The sequence below is a fragment of the Xenopus tropicalis genome, chromosome 6 (assembly GCF_000004195.4).
Source record: "Xenopus tropicalis strain Nigerian chromosome 6, UCB_Xtro_10.0, whole genome shotgun sequence".
NCBI classification, from domain to species: Eukaryota; Metazoa; Chordata; class Amphibia; order Anura; family Pipidae; genus Xenopus; species Xenopus tropicalis.
In genome coordinates this window covers 79,299,028-79,316,043 of record NC_030682.2, presented here as the reverse complement: position 1 = coordinate 79,316,043, position 17,016 = coordinate 79,299,028, and the positions used below count along the sequence as shown (strand labels likewise).

The 17,016-nt window shown below is 37.0% G+C and overlaps 1 protein-coding gene across 3 annotated transcripts in view; it reads right to left on the bottom strand.

The window, feature by feature from the left end:
- Window positions 1-236: 236 nt before the first annotated feature.
- The window catches only part of retreg1 (reticulophagy regulator 1), a 64,320-nt gene continuing 47,540 nt past the window's right edge, over window positions 237-17,016 (bottom strand). For 2 of the 3 annotated variants that reach the window (XM_012964308.3, XM_031903228.1), the window contains exons 4-9: window positions 16,364-16,487; window positions 8,652-8,736; window positions 7,159-7,296; window positions 6,288-6,352; window positions 5,997-6,123; window positions 237-4,838 (exon numbers count right to left, since the gene is read on the bottom strand). In XM_012964308.3, the coding sequence (XP_012819762.2) occupies window positions 4,357-4,838; window positions 5,997-6,123; window positions 6,288-6,352; window positions 7,159-7,296; window positions 8,652-8,736; window positions 16,364-16,487 (1,021 nt within the window). In that variant the 3' untranslated portion in view covers window positions 237-4,356. 3 annotated transcript variants of the gene reach the window in all.

Genomic DNA, 17,016 nt, shown 5'->3' with positions numbered 1-17,016 from the left:
TTTATTGCAGAAAGTAAAATGGTGGTCTCTGCACTAAAAGAACATTTCCTGTAAAACTCTCAATAATTTAGCTCTTGGCATTACCTGAGGTGTTTTTCACTGCCTCAACTTGCCTCATGGCAAAATAGCACTGTTTCCTAGAAAATGGGAGTAAAAGAGGAGGGATCAGCAACAACATTAAGTATTTGTATCAGAAGAAGCAAAACTGTCCATAAAAATAGTCACCTAAACATATATTGTTTATATAGTACATTTATTATACATTTGAGACTTTAATCATTTTTATTTCTTTCCATACACATATAGCATACAGAGGTACTTTTGCATACAGGCAAAGTACCAAAGTGCTTTCTATTTAATCATTTTATGCAGCAAGCATCCTGTAGCAAAATGTACAGTTAGAAAAAAACACAACAAAAATAACAATACAGTTCTAGCTGAATTTCAGTTTACAGAAACATGGATTAGTTGTAGTTGGGTATGAAATAAATGAAAAAAGGTCAAATGTAATAAAAGTGCATTGAGATTCCTGTTACTGTTAATTTCCTTTTTACTGTTAATTTGGAAGTACTCTACTTTGCCATATAGAAACCTCTATTATAAATTACTGCTTTGCCTATTTACAGGTCTCTTCTCAGTCAAATATGTGTTACTTGTAGCTGCAAAGACATACTGTTATCCCTACAACAAAGAGTGATGTGTAGAAAATATACATGGAGCAATTTTGTAATTTAGTTCCTTTGTACAGAAGTGCTCTAATGAATGTCATGCTTTAGAACTAACACCAAATCTACTTAGATGCAAAGGAAATATTTGATCTGGGAAAAACTGTGTGCTCTTAACTCTGGAGAAGAGTAAGGCTAGATTTAGGCTTAGTGTTAGTAGGATTCCATGACCCCGATAAAGCTATGGTATAGCAATAGCAGAATGTAATGATCCAAGGCCATTTACTATTCTATCCAAAATGCTTGCTCTGAACAATAAGTTGAATATATCAACATTACACAGTTTTGTTATTGTTTAAATTGGAGTTGGCAGTTTTACTTTCCTTTTGAAATGGGAGAGAGATGAAAAACAGGCATAGAGGCCTGAAAGTAGCAATCTTTGGTCAAGTGACTTTGCCTTTCTTTCTCCTTTAAGGTTCATTTCCAGTGGTGAACAACTAATTCCACGCACAACATTTTATTGACACTTTTTTTGGAGCAAGGGAGTGCCTCTGTTTTATAGAATAGTTAGGGGCAGCCGGGCTGGAAAAGAGAATGCTTGCTCGGTGGGTGTTAGTTCACTGGCTTACTGTGCACACACAGTAGAAATCATTTAATTAAACAATTAATAATTACACAAAAAATGTATTGTTGAAGGTATTATTTAATGGTGAATTAACCTCTTTAACAAACTCTGCAGTGCTTTATTCTATTTCAGTTTTTCATATTGAAGTTCCTCCTATACTTAACATTAATAATAAGGTCGACTTCTAATGTAAAGAACAGAAATGACACAAAACTTTGGGTATCAAGCTTTTGACCATGGTTTGGCCATTCAGGTGGTGATAGTAGAAACTAGGCCAAACAATTGGATTATATAAAGGTCCTATTATGACCCGCAAGGCTAGGACTCTGTCCAGACCCTTATGTGGACAGAGTCCAAAGTCAGCCCAATCAGTATCCAGTCAATTAGTGACAGGACAGTAGTCAAGTTCTGCTATTATACATTGGCTGTAGTATACAATACACAGATATCCTCAGCAAATCCACTATTGGGTGCTGCACCATTCCAGTGTCTTTTGACAAATATCTTTGAGTGACATATAAAACATGTAAAGACTTGCAGCTGCTAGAGAAATATACTCATGCTAATACACACCTTTTCACCACTTACAATACATTATCACTGAGACAAAGGCTAAAAGTCACTGCAAGGCTGATGGCACAAGTGGTGGTGGGGTTCTCTGGCAAAAAATGCTCTTGTAAAAATATTTTGTGCCATCAGCTGTAGACTAAAAAGGAACATATTTGTAAATTATCAGGCACATTAACTATTGTGTACAAATGTTTTAGTTTTAATGATGTATCCTTACATAGTGAAACTTCCAGTAACACCCAACACCCTAAGAAGTGGTCTTTATAGTACAGTTAACTTAAGCCCAGGTATCCAGAGAATACTGGTATGATTAACCCTTTACTTGATGTTAGCAGATAGATCAAAGATCTAATAGACAAATAGATTAAACCAGAAACATAGTACCAGCACTGTAAATTGCATGGTTTATGTGGCAACAGGTAATAGCAGGTTTAAAGTAAAATTGACACTAAAAAATTAAAAAATATTAAGGTACAATGAAAGTTCCCTATAGGTCATGCTGATGATTTTTTGCCGATAGGTTTGCCTTTGTAAGTAATTATTACTTGAAGTTCCTAAACCTGCTTTGCCAACCTGACTGTCTCTTTTCAGCCTGTCAGTTATAGCTTCTAATGCTAAAGGACGCCTGCTGCACAGATATGGCAGCCCCCTCACAGAGGAACATGGGGGATCAGATAGGCAATTTAAAAGCATCAGGCAAATCATTTTATGGCAAAATTCTAAAGCTCATGAAAAGACAATATTATGATAGATTTTAATTTCTGGTGTCAGTATCTCTTTAATATGGAAAGATATACTGACCTACAGAAAGGTATGCCAGCCAAATATTCTGATCCTGCAAATGACCTATCAGGGAGATAGATAAACACTCATCTTTTAACACCACTGAAGTGCAGCCCAGGTACAACAGTGCGCTTTGCACATTTTTTATTGTATAAAGTGTTTCTTTTTCTATAAAGTGCTTTACTGGTCTAAATTTATAGGGGAATAATAATTAAAAACACCAAAGACTATCCAAAATACAACAAATCAGAGTTTCAGAAGTTCCACCGTTGGGCAATCACAGTGCTACAAGACTCTCAGAGGGCTGGGAAGAGCTTTGTGCAGTGTGGTACAAGTATTTATGTAATGGTACATATTTTTTAAAATAAAAAACTGAAAATTTACGCGTGTATCCTCAGTTAGGGTTTGTTCCAAATTCTCTGTGTCTAACACTGACTGCTCTGAGGTCAGGCGCACAGAAGCCAAATAAGACAATAGTAACTTAAATTTCTGGGCATTGTTTTTTGTTTTTAATTGGATACAGTTTATTTATGGACATCACATTTTATTTAATTAACTGGAATTTAATTACAGGTATAGGATTATTATACTTGGGACCTGGGTTTTCTGGATAAAATGGATCCCATGAGTGGTGGTCCTCCCATAGTTCAGCATTTTATGGATAATCAATCTCTGGATAAGGAAACCCGTACCTGTACTAGGTTATTAACTGGAATTTAGGAAAAATTCTATGAACTGGATAGTGTTTATTCATTTGATATACACTCAACTTTCTAATAGGTATACAGACATAAGGGATGCATTGAAATATTTTATACTTTACCTTACTTTGGTGTGTGTTGATAAGTAAATAAATACAAAGAGGATATAGTTTTCCACATTCTTTGTAAGCTTTTAAGTACTGGTGATTTCTACATGGAGTTATGCAAGGACTTGGAGCCACTTCACCTAGAGCTTAAAAATCTGTTTTGAGTAACATTTTTAGAAATTATTTTAAATAAGACCATCATCAACAAACTAAATAAGCAGTAGTTTTGACAGACCAACCTGTGGTCTAAAGAAAACCTCTCAGTGTTCTATTTTACTAAAGCATTTGTGGATAGGATGCTCAGAATTCCAGAACCTCCAGAAACTTGTTTGTCTAATAATTATGTTTGTGGACTACTGCCATGTTTGTAATCCTGGCAACTGTACTGTGATTTATATTACATATATTTCATATTTTATTATTCACTATTACATATTTTAATTACTCAATGTCAATTTTTAAAGTGCAAACTTTGAGGGCATGGACAGATTATTACCCCCAAATCATCTTCTATCACAGAGCATTTCTATTTTGTTTTAGTAAGATATATGATTGAATTGTGAGCCTTAGGACTGAATTTATAAGCCAACAAAAATACCTTAATTCATGTACATCATTTTACATTTACCATCTAAGGCTCACACCTGTAACAGTACATACACAGTAAGTTGCCATCTAAGGCTCACACCTGTAACAGTACATAAACAGAAAGTCAACTCCATGCAACAATGTCAAAGTGCAAAGGGAATACAATCAGTGTGACAACTGCTAGGCATCCAGAACAGTTCACTGGGGCCTAACATGACAACAAATTATAAAGGGAGCAATGCTTCCCAAGAACTTCCTACTTCATTTTGTTGCCTTTGAATTTAAGTTATTGTTCTAGGGTTGGAAACTATTAAGTGTTAATGCCCCCCTAGAAGACTGGATAGAAACCCAGAAGATGGCTTCTTGCTCTTTGGATCCTGTCTTGGGACATTCTCTGGTCCCTCATCCAAGTCCTCCAGCTCTGACTGATCTAGAAGTTCAAAATCATCAGCTTCTTCTGTATCTGTATCTTCAGTGAAGCTTGCAGCTGGAGGGGGTGATGAAAGCAGGGATGATTGTAACTGGTCTGTGATAGCTGCAGACACTGCAACTGTGATGGCTTCCCCAGCCATGCCACTGATTAAGTTAAAGGGTTTCTGGCTGCCAAGGACAAGTGACAGGGCTGCTGCTGGATTAATCTCATCATTTAATTTGCTACTTTTTCCATGCTTGCTCATGGGCATGGAGGGTAGACCTATGCTGGAGTCATCATCATTAGATCCAGAACCATTCTCATGAGAGAGGAATTCTGTTAGGTCTCTGGAAAATGCTTCTTCCTGGTCACTTGGACGGTCAAAATCTGGCAAGAGAAGAAAGGTGGTAAATAAACTAAAAATCAAACGTTTAATAACTACACTTTTACAATACTGGCTTAAACAACTAATTAACAAACAACAAAAATGTGTATGGGGGAATTAAATTCTTTCAAATATTTAAAATTGGAAAAGCAAACTCTAAACATCAATCAACCACTGCAACTGTTAAACATGGGGGGTGAAATGTGAAACATTCAGCCAAACAGCTAAAGCTGAAAAGGGAATGGCTTCTACAACAAGATAATGGTCCTAAACATACCTCAAAAGCCACCATGAGCTACTTCAAAATAAGCAGACAGCGGTTTTTGAAATGGCCCTGACAGTCCCCATTTAAAATCTGTTGGAAGATCTTAAACTTGTGTTTAAAGAAGATCTCAGAATTAGAAGTGATCTCTAAGATGGAGTGGGCAAAATCCCACAAAAATTGAAAGAATCCTAGCTGGATACAAAAGTACAAGCTGTGATCTATGCCAAAAGGGGTATTACTAAATACTTGGAAGCCAACATTTTTGCCACTGTTATATTTTTCTTCGTTCCTATGTTTTAATGTTCAGGAAAAAATTGTAACTACCCATCAAGTTTAACGTATTCTAAGGGGCAGATTTACTAATCCACGAACGCTCAGATCGTTCATTCGAATGCTCCGAGCATATTTTCGGCGACTTTTTCGTACCTTGCGCAACTTTTTCATACTTTGCGACTAAATTGTCGCACCGAGTACGAAAGTTTCGGATTCATTCAAGCTTTGTTATCATGACTTTCCTTGGGCTAGGTTGGAGCTGCAGAGTGCCATTGATTCCTATGGGAGGCTTCCGAAATCATGCACAGAAGGATCAAATTCGGAAAGGTTTTCCCGCTGTTTACAATCGTTCGGTACGAAAATTTTGTGACTTTCGGATCGCCAATACAATATTATTGTGACTAATTCGATTTTTTCGTAAGCATTTTCGTGATATTTGCGATCTTCAGAAATTATTGTATCCAAACCGAATTTTCCCCATTCGGGAACTTGTGATTTGGTAAATCTGCCCCTATGTGTTCTATTAAAACAAATTATAATAATGGTGCTTTCCAAATCATTTAACTGTCAGGTTCATTACGTATTTCTGCTTTAAAATGGTTTGGTATAGTTCATGTCCTACCATCTGAGGTGTCTGTCTGTGGAGTGTACCCTTCTGATAGGTTGAAGGTTCCATTGTCTGTCCAGGACACTTCCGATGGCTCTGTGTCAGAAACAGAAAGCTCCTTGCCTACTGTTGCAGGATTGATCTAAAAAATACCCACAAGATTAAGTCATTTCAAATATAAAGCAAATCAGTTGGGGAATATATAAGTTACATATGTTCTGCACTTTGAGGTGCTATTTGGTATTAAGCGTTAAGAGTAACAATTCCAAAACAGTTTTATAGAATCTGATATATATAATGTGGCACCTGAGGACATAATGCAGATAGATCTAGTTCGCTTTCATCCCCTTGGATATTCTCTGCTTCTTTCCCTGTAAAACAAGGAAAAATGGATTCCCACAGTATTTATTCAGGTTTGGGTCTGCTCCATCAAACTTACAAGCCTTCTATGAATCTTTAAGCCTCAAATAACTTTAATTTTAATGTTAATTTATTTCCATTGATATAGGAAGCTAGACTGAGCTAGCCTCCATTTACATGGAAATTAGCACAGTTTTGCCATCTCTTGGCAACAGATTTATCAAAAAGTAAACATCTTTTATAATTGGAAAAAAAATCTCAAAAATCCATCTGTGCATATTTATGAAAAAACTCAAAATTTTGAAAATTTAAAAACTTGCAAACACAAGTTGAACACAGTGAAATCACATTGTGCCTTTCATTTTAATAAGTCTGCTTAATTTTAAATGAGTCTCAAAACTTGAATTGTAAATTAGATTGAAATTAGGTTGAATTTTGAAGTGATTTTGAGTTTTACAAGTTTTTTTTAAATCTTCAATATACTTAAGAAATCTCCAATAAGTTTAATAAATCTTCAGTATTGGAGCTTTTGGAAACTCATGTGAATTTGCAATTTTTAGCTGTGAAAGATATAAATCACAGAAAAAACTCGTTGCTAAATCTGCCCCTTAGCTGCACTAGTGCTCTTGTACCTCATTCTGTGGTCTAAGTGAATGATGCCTTCAGTCTGTATAAGTTTTATATTACATATACCATCCTAATGAGGATACATCACTGAATCTCTCTATAGACCGACAGATTTACAGGCAACAGTAAATTAGCATATATTTGTTAGACAGAGTTTTTTTTGTTTTCTTTAATAAAATGAGACACTCACTGGATCTTGTTTTTATCCACTGGATCACATAGGTTTGAAATCCAAAATTCAGTTTCTGCAGAACTGTCTTGACTTTGCTGCACACTCTCTGCCCAAATTCATTGCATTTCAAAAATGGACACAGAAAGGCAAATAATACTGCATTGAAAATAAAATAAAAATGTGTTTACAGTGATTTCATCCACGGAATTCTGATTACATACATTTGTTTACTGCCATCTTTATTTGGATCTAACTGTTTCTCTCCCCTTATTGAAATCACTTTCCTTTTATATTTTCAAAAATTTTCCAGGAAAGGGACATATTTATCAAAGAGTGAAGTTAGAGCTTTCCAGTGTCAGCTAGAGTGAGATTCCACCAGTCTCTATTCATTTATATGGGATTTTTGGTGGTGTACAGTATTTATCATAGAGTAAACACTTACTGATGAATATGCTTCTACGAATCCCAAAGACAGGAAAATTGACCAATGGCATTTTACTCTGGCAGATGTTGGTGAACTCTAATATAATTATTTGATAAATATGTCCCAATATGTATTGGAAACGTTTATTCTTACTGTACGTGTTCAACCTGGGGAACTTTTGCTCAACTACAACTTTTATGCAGTGGCTGTTAATAGTTGTAGAAGATCCTTGATTTGAAAGAATAAAACTCAAAAAACAAAATATATGCATATATATATATATATATATATATATATATATATATATATATATATATATATATATATATAAAAGAGTCCACACAACAGCACCACATTCCAAAGATTGCTACCATGTAGCTGCCCCTGTGCATGGAATACCATATAGATACCAAATCCAACACAAGGGACAGAAACGTCGGTTGTACATGCAATTATAATACACTATATATCAGTCACAAATAATTGCAGCACAAGCTTGTTTTTTATTCAGGAAAACTTAAAATATAATTTTGCCTGCACTCTGTTGGCTTTCATACTCAGCTTTACAGTTAGACTTAATGTAACTTGACATTTCCCCATGCTATTCATAACAACCTACTGGCATGATTGGCCAACTTGTGTAATAGCTCATTCAGTGCACATATGTGGTCTAGTAAAATAGCAGAAGGGTTGAGCATCTCAGGACTAGTCCACATAATAACATTCATCTATGACAGGCTATATTTCCCTTTGAAAGGGGAATGGCAAATACCATGCAATTAGGTGGAAGCTACCCTGACTCCTGCTAAGAAGGAATAAAACAGTATATACATTGCATGGTATTAATCTACTTCACAAGTAACGTTTAAACTCATCCATGTTATACATGTAAGGGACCAACTGACAAGTAAATATTTCTGACAAGTAAACACCCTGCAGCATTCACCAGAAAGTGCTTTAGCTGAGACTTACTTGCGCTACTGTAAGCCCTGCAGACGTTTTCAAGGACAAATTGTTCATTCTGCCTGGCACAAAAAACACATTCTTCTAGGCATTAAACAATAACCATTTATTATTACATACTTACACAATAAATAGGAGAGTACAACTCCTGGAATGTAGCTTCCAATAATAGTGAAAAAAGAGCACACGCTGCAGACCAGCAGGCAGAACTGCAGGAACACACATTACACAGTTATTGTTTACACATTGAGATACCACCTCCATCACAAATATTATGTTTTGTAATTACTGACAGTTCTAGAAAACAAAAATTAGGATATCAAAAGAAACAAATGTCTATGATTTGATGACATTCCCCCAAATGTACTAAAGTAGTTTATTCATCACCAGAGCTCTGGCAAAGTACATATGCAAAGACAAGTTTTAAAGGTGGTGCCATTAAACAAAATAGGACCCTGTTCTTAGCCAGGTAACTATAGGCCTCTTAGTTTGACATCTATAATATGAAAATCATACAAGAAGTTGCGAAACATAATTAAGGGATAAAATACTGGAATACATTTCAAATGACAATACTGGTCAATCCAGGCTAATTCAATCATTTGAATTATTACGGCGGGTATGGGCAAAGTCGGTTCGGGAACCGCATCAACGAGCCGATGCGGTTCCCGATCCGACTACATTTTTTAACCTGCCCGATCGAGATCTGCCCGATTTCAGGCCAGATATCAGTCGGGCAGGCCCGTCGGTAATGCCCATACAAGGGCCGATTAGCTGCCGAATCGGTCTAAGGGACCGATATCGGCAGCTAGAATCGGCCCGTGTATGGGGACCTTAAGATATAATTAATTCTTACTGGATGCAAAATAATCCTATTGGGTTTAATTAATGTTTTATTGATTTTTTAGTAGACTTAAGGTATGAAGATCCAAATTACAGAAAGACCCCTTATCCAGAATTCCCTTGGTCCCGAGCATTCTGGATAACGCGTCCTATACCTGTACTTGGATAGAGAACTGGCTGAAATATAGATTAGAAAGAGCAGTCTTTCTAACTGGATCAGTGGGGTACTTCAGAGTTATGTCCTTGGTCCACTGCTATTTAAAGGAAAACTATACCCCCTGAATGAATACTTAACCAACAGATAGTTTACATTATGTTAGGTGACCTATTAAAGAATATCACCAATCTGGAATATATCAGTTAATATTGCCCTTTTACATCCTTTCCCTTGAGCCACCATTTAGTGATGGTCTGTGTGCTCCCTCAGAGATCACATGACCAGAAATAATGCAGCTTTAACTGTAACAGGAAGAAGTGTGGAAGCTAAATACAGAACTCTGGCCACTAATGGCTTGTTTGTGTGCCTTGGCTTGTTTGTGTGCACTATGAATCCTAGGATCCCAGGAGGGATTCTTAAAATGGCAATTTTCTATTTAGGAGTACCCAACAGCTAGTATATTTTTATAAAAATTGATTATTTGGATGAAGTAGGGTTTTAAATATGAGCTTGTTTATGCCATATATTTTCATAGAGACATACATTTTTTGAGAGTACAGTTTTCAGTAAGGTTGAACACTTGAGCCAAAACCACACAACAGTAGTGATACTATTAAGCTGTGTAAAACGAATTCGCTGAAAAAACGGCGTAAAAAGATGTGTAAAATAAATGGAAAAGATCGCCGTCAGAACGCCAGATTTTACATATGTCCCAGCGGAAGAAAAACCACGTAAAAAATTACGCAGATTTTACGCCATTTTTTACACAGCGAAGTCTGGCGATGTGTGGCGAATTTTCGCGCCATTTTTTGCACAGTATAATAAATATGCCCCTAAGTATTAGTGTGTAAGGACCTCCTTTACTGAGATCATTGGGACTTATTATGAATAACAGACTTTGCAACTCTAGCTGCAAATAACATTTTTGTACACAAAAAGGGTACTGACACAAAAGAGGCTGTAAATATGTTACATCCCTGGTAAGACCACACTCTAATAATGCATTCCAGCAAAGTTTTAAATAAGATAGAAGAGACTTGCAACTACTGTATACTGGTAAATGGAATCGAATAATTAAACTATTGGGAAAGACTATCAAGGTTGGAGTTGTTTTCTCTGGAGAAAAGGCAGGAGTGAGCATGATTGCTCTTTATAAATACTGTATATTAGAGCATATTATAGATAGCAGGTGTTCTTTTTCACACAAGACAAGAGGTACTTTGACTGAAGAAAATGCATTTTCACCTAAATCAACATAGTCCCGAGCATTCTGGATAATGGGTCCTATACCTGTACTTTGTTTAAGGGCAACGAGATGGTAGAATACTCTGCCTGGTGATGCTGTGCTAGAAGATTCCATTAATGACTTTAAGACTGGCTCAGATGTATTCTCAACCCAAATAAACAATGTACCTATGTAACTATTTTTAAAATTAAAATATATAGACATAAGATCTGATGACAAAATCTGGTATTGCATTTTAGCCTTAATCATTTTGTGTTGCTTTCCTGCAAATATTTAACCCATTCTGTGCCAGGTAGGTTTCATCCTACTCACTCTGGTGCTTTTGTGTCATCCCCATGGACACAAGAAGTCACCAGTAAAAAAGGCTGTCACTGGATTCTGTAAATATTATTTCATGTACTTTACGTGTATGTAGGCTTATTACCGAGAAATAATTTTTTTTCTGAACTGAATTATTATTATTATTATATTTTTTCAGGGAGCTATACTGTATATGTATTTTCTAAAGGTAAACAATGTATCTTCTGTATCTCCATGAACTCCAGGCTGTCTGATATTTTGGCACAGTCAAAAAGGGCATATGTTTAGTGCTGTCATGTGCTGGCAAGTGTGATTTGGTATCTGATATTCCTGGTTGTCAAGTTGTCTGTAAAGCAAGGCAATAAACTCCTCCAAGAAATAAATATGTTACACGTTTCCAGGAGTTTGTCCTGGATCATCTAATTCCAAGAACTTGACAACAATTTAAGTTATATTTTAAACTGGAAACACTTTGCCTGGAATCAACTGCTGAGTAACCTAACAAACATATATCAATACTTTAGCATTTTGATTTGCACCTGTTTAAATGTACTCTTGATTTATTTGGGCATTATTTGTAAACAATAGCTTATGCTGTCAAATTTCACTGTCCAGATAAGGTAAAATAATTGACTATAAATCCTGTTTAGGAATTTTTTACAGTGTAACCAACTGAATGCCAATAATATGAATTTCTAAATAAGTGACAAAATTACAAAGCAATTTCTGGCATTACTTGCATGCCTGGTTGCTAAATACAACTCATAATCACAGGCACAAAACGTACAGTGTAAAGGTTTTGAGGATTAGTTGTGAAGACAAAACGTGCTCCACCCTTCTAGATAAAGGCTCAGACTGGCAACAATACATACGCAGGAATTTAAGACCTTTCCGTATGTATCAGCTGTCATTACGTGACAGAATATTTACTCATAAATGAAGACAGTACATTTGCATGCCATCAATTTTCACCCAGACAAGACACAGAAAAGGAGTATATTAAATTGCTACATATGCTGCACATGCTTTCAGTCAGCTATATTCATTTTAAATAGCATTACTGCAGGCATCTCAACTGTTGAAACTTTGTATCTCCTGTCCTGCATGCCCAGACATGGCAGAAAGATTTGGTACAGTGGTTTTTGAGAATATTTGGGATCATCCTCCTTTTTCAGTTGCAGATATAAGAAAATGATTCTGTACCAGTCATCCTGTCATAACTTAAAAATTTTAAAGAGAGCACATAAGTGTTGCCCTCAGATTTTCCCCCAACTTGTAAACTTGAGTTTCTAACAATATACTGTGTGTAAGAAAGGACTGGGATAGTTTGCCAGAAATAAGAAAATAAGGTCTCACGAGTACATATAGCATATGTAGGGTCAGCAGGTTCATTTTCAGATAATTAATTAATGGATTAAATTAATGCTATAATTAGTTTTGTGTTTAAAAATAACACCGTACAATGTTCCCTATGTGGGACTGTAAGAGCAAGAGACTTCTTGATTGCTAAAATCACAGTGCCTGTCCTTGAGGGAACTGGATTTTTGGTACATCCTGAACCAGTCTATACAGTATATTTGCTGTATTTTATCAGGTATAGCAGGTGGCTTAGCATACACTATTAGGGATATCTGGATACTGTCAGAGGGGGCAATACGTGGGTCTAGCAACAGGATGAAATGGTAGCAGGAGATTCATCATAGGCCTGGAGAGGTCACTGGATGAAGAGGCTTAGTAATTGGTGCAATAGCATGTGCGCCTCAGCATATGGTTCTGGAATGTAGCCGAGTGCAGTGTCAGCAGGCCACTTAATAGAAATAAAGGGCTAATTGGGTGCAATGAAAGTAGGTTCTTAGCATAAACTATGTAAAATAAGTTGGTGTTGTCAAGAGAGAAGGAGAAAATGACATGGGTTGACTGAGTTTGGTAGGAACTGTAGGCTACTCGTGACCTACAGCACTTATATTTGCCTATTTGTATCTGTAAGTTACCCTCCCATATAGATTGTATATAGACTTTGCATTCTCTCGCGTTTTCATGCGTATATCGGCTACATGTGCCTGCACCCGAGCGTATCCCATTCATTCGGGTGCAGGCACAAGTAGCAGGCGTAGGGCTGATTTGTCGGCAAGCGTTTTTCCGCTTGCCGAAAAAATCAGCCCTACGCCGCGTGTGGCATCAGCCTTAACTAGTTTTAGTAAATTGTGAAAAAAAAATATGAATGTTCGCAAAGGCCCAACTGTTTTAGGTTTTTGGCAACAAAAAGCCTAACCTGAAAAAGTTGTGTAGAAAAAAAAAACATTTACGAGATTTATTATGCAACAAAACTGCAACAAATTCGAAAACCTGTCGAGATCATGTAGAAGTCAATGGCAGATGTCCCTTTTACAACTGGAAGATCTTTCTTTGCTTTGTGGTTTTAGAAGTTTTTTGACACTGGCTTTAGTGCAACAAGTTGAAAAAGTTGTGGTTTTCCCAATTTTTCCTCAATTTCTTTTTGTTCGTGCTTATTCAGTTCAGATTTTTTACTAAAGGACTGCTATTTGTGGAAATTAGTTTTTTTGTGGTTTCAAACAGATATAAATCCGAAAAAAATTAGTTTTATTAAATCACCCCCTTAATGTCCATTGTGGTGACCCTTGGTGGTCCTTGTGGGTCTGGTAGATTAAACTATACCTGCAGTATTTCTAGAAAATACAAGGTCAAGCTTCAAGTATAATTTTCAGAATGATTTTAAGACAACAATTAAAGTTAATTAATTTTTTCTGTGCTAACTTTGTCACTGGTCTCTATAGGCTTAGTTAATGTTCATAGCTACATAATTTTGAAATTTGGCTTAATCCCAAATCTTTCACGCAAGATTTGTCTGAATACCATAGTGAATATGAACCTTCATTTGTTTATTAATTTAAGAAAGAAACAAAACATTGCATCACCTTCAAACAGAAAAATGTTTTCAGTTGTTCTGTTGCCTTTCAGTTGTCATATCAATGGTTCCGATTCAGATTTGGTTAAGGATTTTTCATAATTACAAAACCCCTATAAATGTTGTGATCAGGCCCGGGCCTAGGACGGCACAAACGTAGGGACGGCATGCCGCCCCGCCACAGAGCAATTTCTAAATTCTGCTCCCATACGGAGCAATGGGGACCTCTCCCCACTGCTCCGTATAGGACTTTTACTGTTCACATATGTGCACTCGGCGGGGGTGTGGGGGGTGTGAGTGTTTCGGTTGTTCGTGCATGCGCGGGGGGAGGTAGGGGGCAAATAATGGGGCTGATTGTGCTTGTGCCAGAACTCCGGCGCTGGTTGTGATTGTGCCAAATATGAAACCAAATCCTACTTTCATTTCATCCCTAATGCATATGCAGGTTTTTGTGTCTATGTTAGTTTACATGGTGAAGACACAGGTGGTCTAGCCAGTTTCATTTACATTTTTTTTAACTATAGTTTTACTTGCCTTAGTAATCTCAGCTCCTTTTGCAGGGCTACATCCTTATTTAATTCCAGACAGAAGGGTACTGTAGTCTACTAACTTTAATCAGTCTGACATATTCAACCAACACCAAGACTTTTTCTTTTTTTAACTAACTCTTAAGCTAGGCCTTAAAGGACATGTAAACCCCACACACAAAAATTAATCAGTGAAATCATTTAAAGGAACAGTAACACCAAAAAATGAAAGTGTATAAAAGTAACTAAAATATAATGTGCTGCTGCCGTGCACTGGTAAAAGTTGTGTGTTTACTTCAGAAAGTCTACTATAATATATATAAATAAGCTGCTATGTAGCCATGGAGGCAGCCATTCAAAGGAGAAAAGACACAGGCATATAGCAGATAACAGATAAAACACTATTGTATTCTCCAGAACTTATCTGTTATCTGCTATGTAACCTGTGCCTTTTCTCCTTTTTTCCAGCTTGAATTGCTGCCTCCGTGGCTACACAGCAGCTTATTATATAAATTATAGTAGTATTACTGTAGCAAACACACCAATTTTACCAGTGCAGGGCAACAGTGCATTATATTTTTATTACTTTAAAGCTCTTTCATTTTTTGGTGTTACTGTTCCTTTAATACCTGCCACTCTGGTTGTCCAGAGGTTAATAGTAAGGCTGCAGCATCTCCTTAATCACTTGGGTTTCCTTCTCCTCCTGTAACCCACTTGGCCCCCTCCCTTAAGAATTTGCTTTGGCTGTTGGCTCCTAGGGTTACTCTGTTTTTCTCAGATCATTTTACTAAACACACTCTCCGGTCTAGCAGCCAATGTAGAGATGGTTCCCACAGAAACTCAGATCTAGCTGTCTGCTCCTATTTTTGTCTCCTAACCTCCTCTCCTGAGTTTAGCTTAACCATAACAGTGCTCAAACAAAGCAGAACTTTTATAAAACACAGGTCTGCATGTGTGAGCCTGCATCCTTGATGAAATTTACACTGAATAAGGGTCTTTGTCTGTGTATGCTGCAGATTTAAATGTATCTGATGATGTGTCAGAGGAAAAATGGCTGCCATGTGAAAACTGCTATTTGTTTTAGGAAAATGTGATGGTGCTGGCAAATGGAGGGGATATATGCAATACAAATTATGCCATTTGGGTGGGGAAGACATGACCAACTAATATACATAGTAGGAAAACGTAGGCTTCTTTAAAGGAGAAGGAAAGGTAAAATCACTGGGGGGGGGGTTACTAAAAATGATATGCTTACCTTAAACCCCAGGTTGGTGCTCCTGTTAGGAGAAAACCACACCAGCCCGGGGTAGCTGCAAACGAACGATCCTCTTCCTTCTCTCCTCTATCTTCGGAATCCCAGGGCAGGCTCATGCGCAGTACAGTGAAGAAGGAACAAGATCGCTCTCTCGCAGATACCCTGGGCTGTTGCAGCTTTCTCCTTAGACAGAGTACCAGCCCAGGGTATAAAGTAAGCTATTACATTCACTGGGGGTTGCCTAACCTTTTGGCACCCCCCCAGTGATTGTACTTTTCCTTCTCCTTTAAAGATGCAGCATGTCTCTTAAACACATGAGGCATCAGTGCCAGGAGATTCAAGGTGAAGGCAACACCTCATGACAGGTATTAAGACCGGAGCCCCATTGCCCCAGCCAGTGCTGCACCCCTTACATCCCTGTTCACTGTAAATTAGCCATATTGTGTATATAAATAGTTGAAATTATAATACTATAATTTAGTTTTATTACATGTAAATCTTTGCCTTTTTTCCACTAATGCATGAGAACACACTTGAGAACCGAAGTATAGATACAAAGCTCTAAGAGGGTTTCCAACATACCTTGCCAGGGTTTCTTTGTTTAAAATGAAGTAACTCTTGCAGAAATGCACTGGAACCGGAACAGGACTCTGAAATGCAGTGACCAAGCCGTGGCTTGCATTCTGAAGAGGTCATTATTTCCCACCTGAATAATATAAACATATAACATGTTACTAACTCAGTACTGCTGTTGTTAGGCCATGGCCAAATTCAGGGAAAAAAAAAATTTTCAAAAGCTTTTTCAAGTAGCTGAACCCCAGCTGGTTAACACTTGATATAGAGGATATACATGCAGCCCAGTTCTGTGAATTTAAAATCTTTTACAAATAACACCAAAATACACAGAAGCTCACTTTAAATACTTGGGGGTATGTAATAAAGACACTAATTTTGCCCAGCAGCAGTAACCCATAGCAACTAATCCGCAGGCAGCCTTTACTAGTCACTTGTTTAAAAGAAAACATCTTATTGGTTACGGTGGGTACTGCTCCTGGAAAAACTTAGTGCCTTTAATTACATATGGGGATTGGTGCATACTCTGGGGTTCAAACTCTTTATTCAAGATTTGATGTTTGAGAGTGATACAGTATTTCCTCCACAGGACAAAGTTGTCCTGAGGAACAAATATTGTGAGACTCCGAAACATTCTTTCTTTTAATAAAACAGAATTCTAC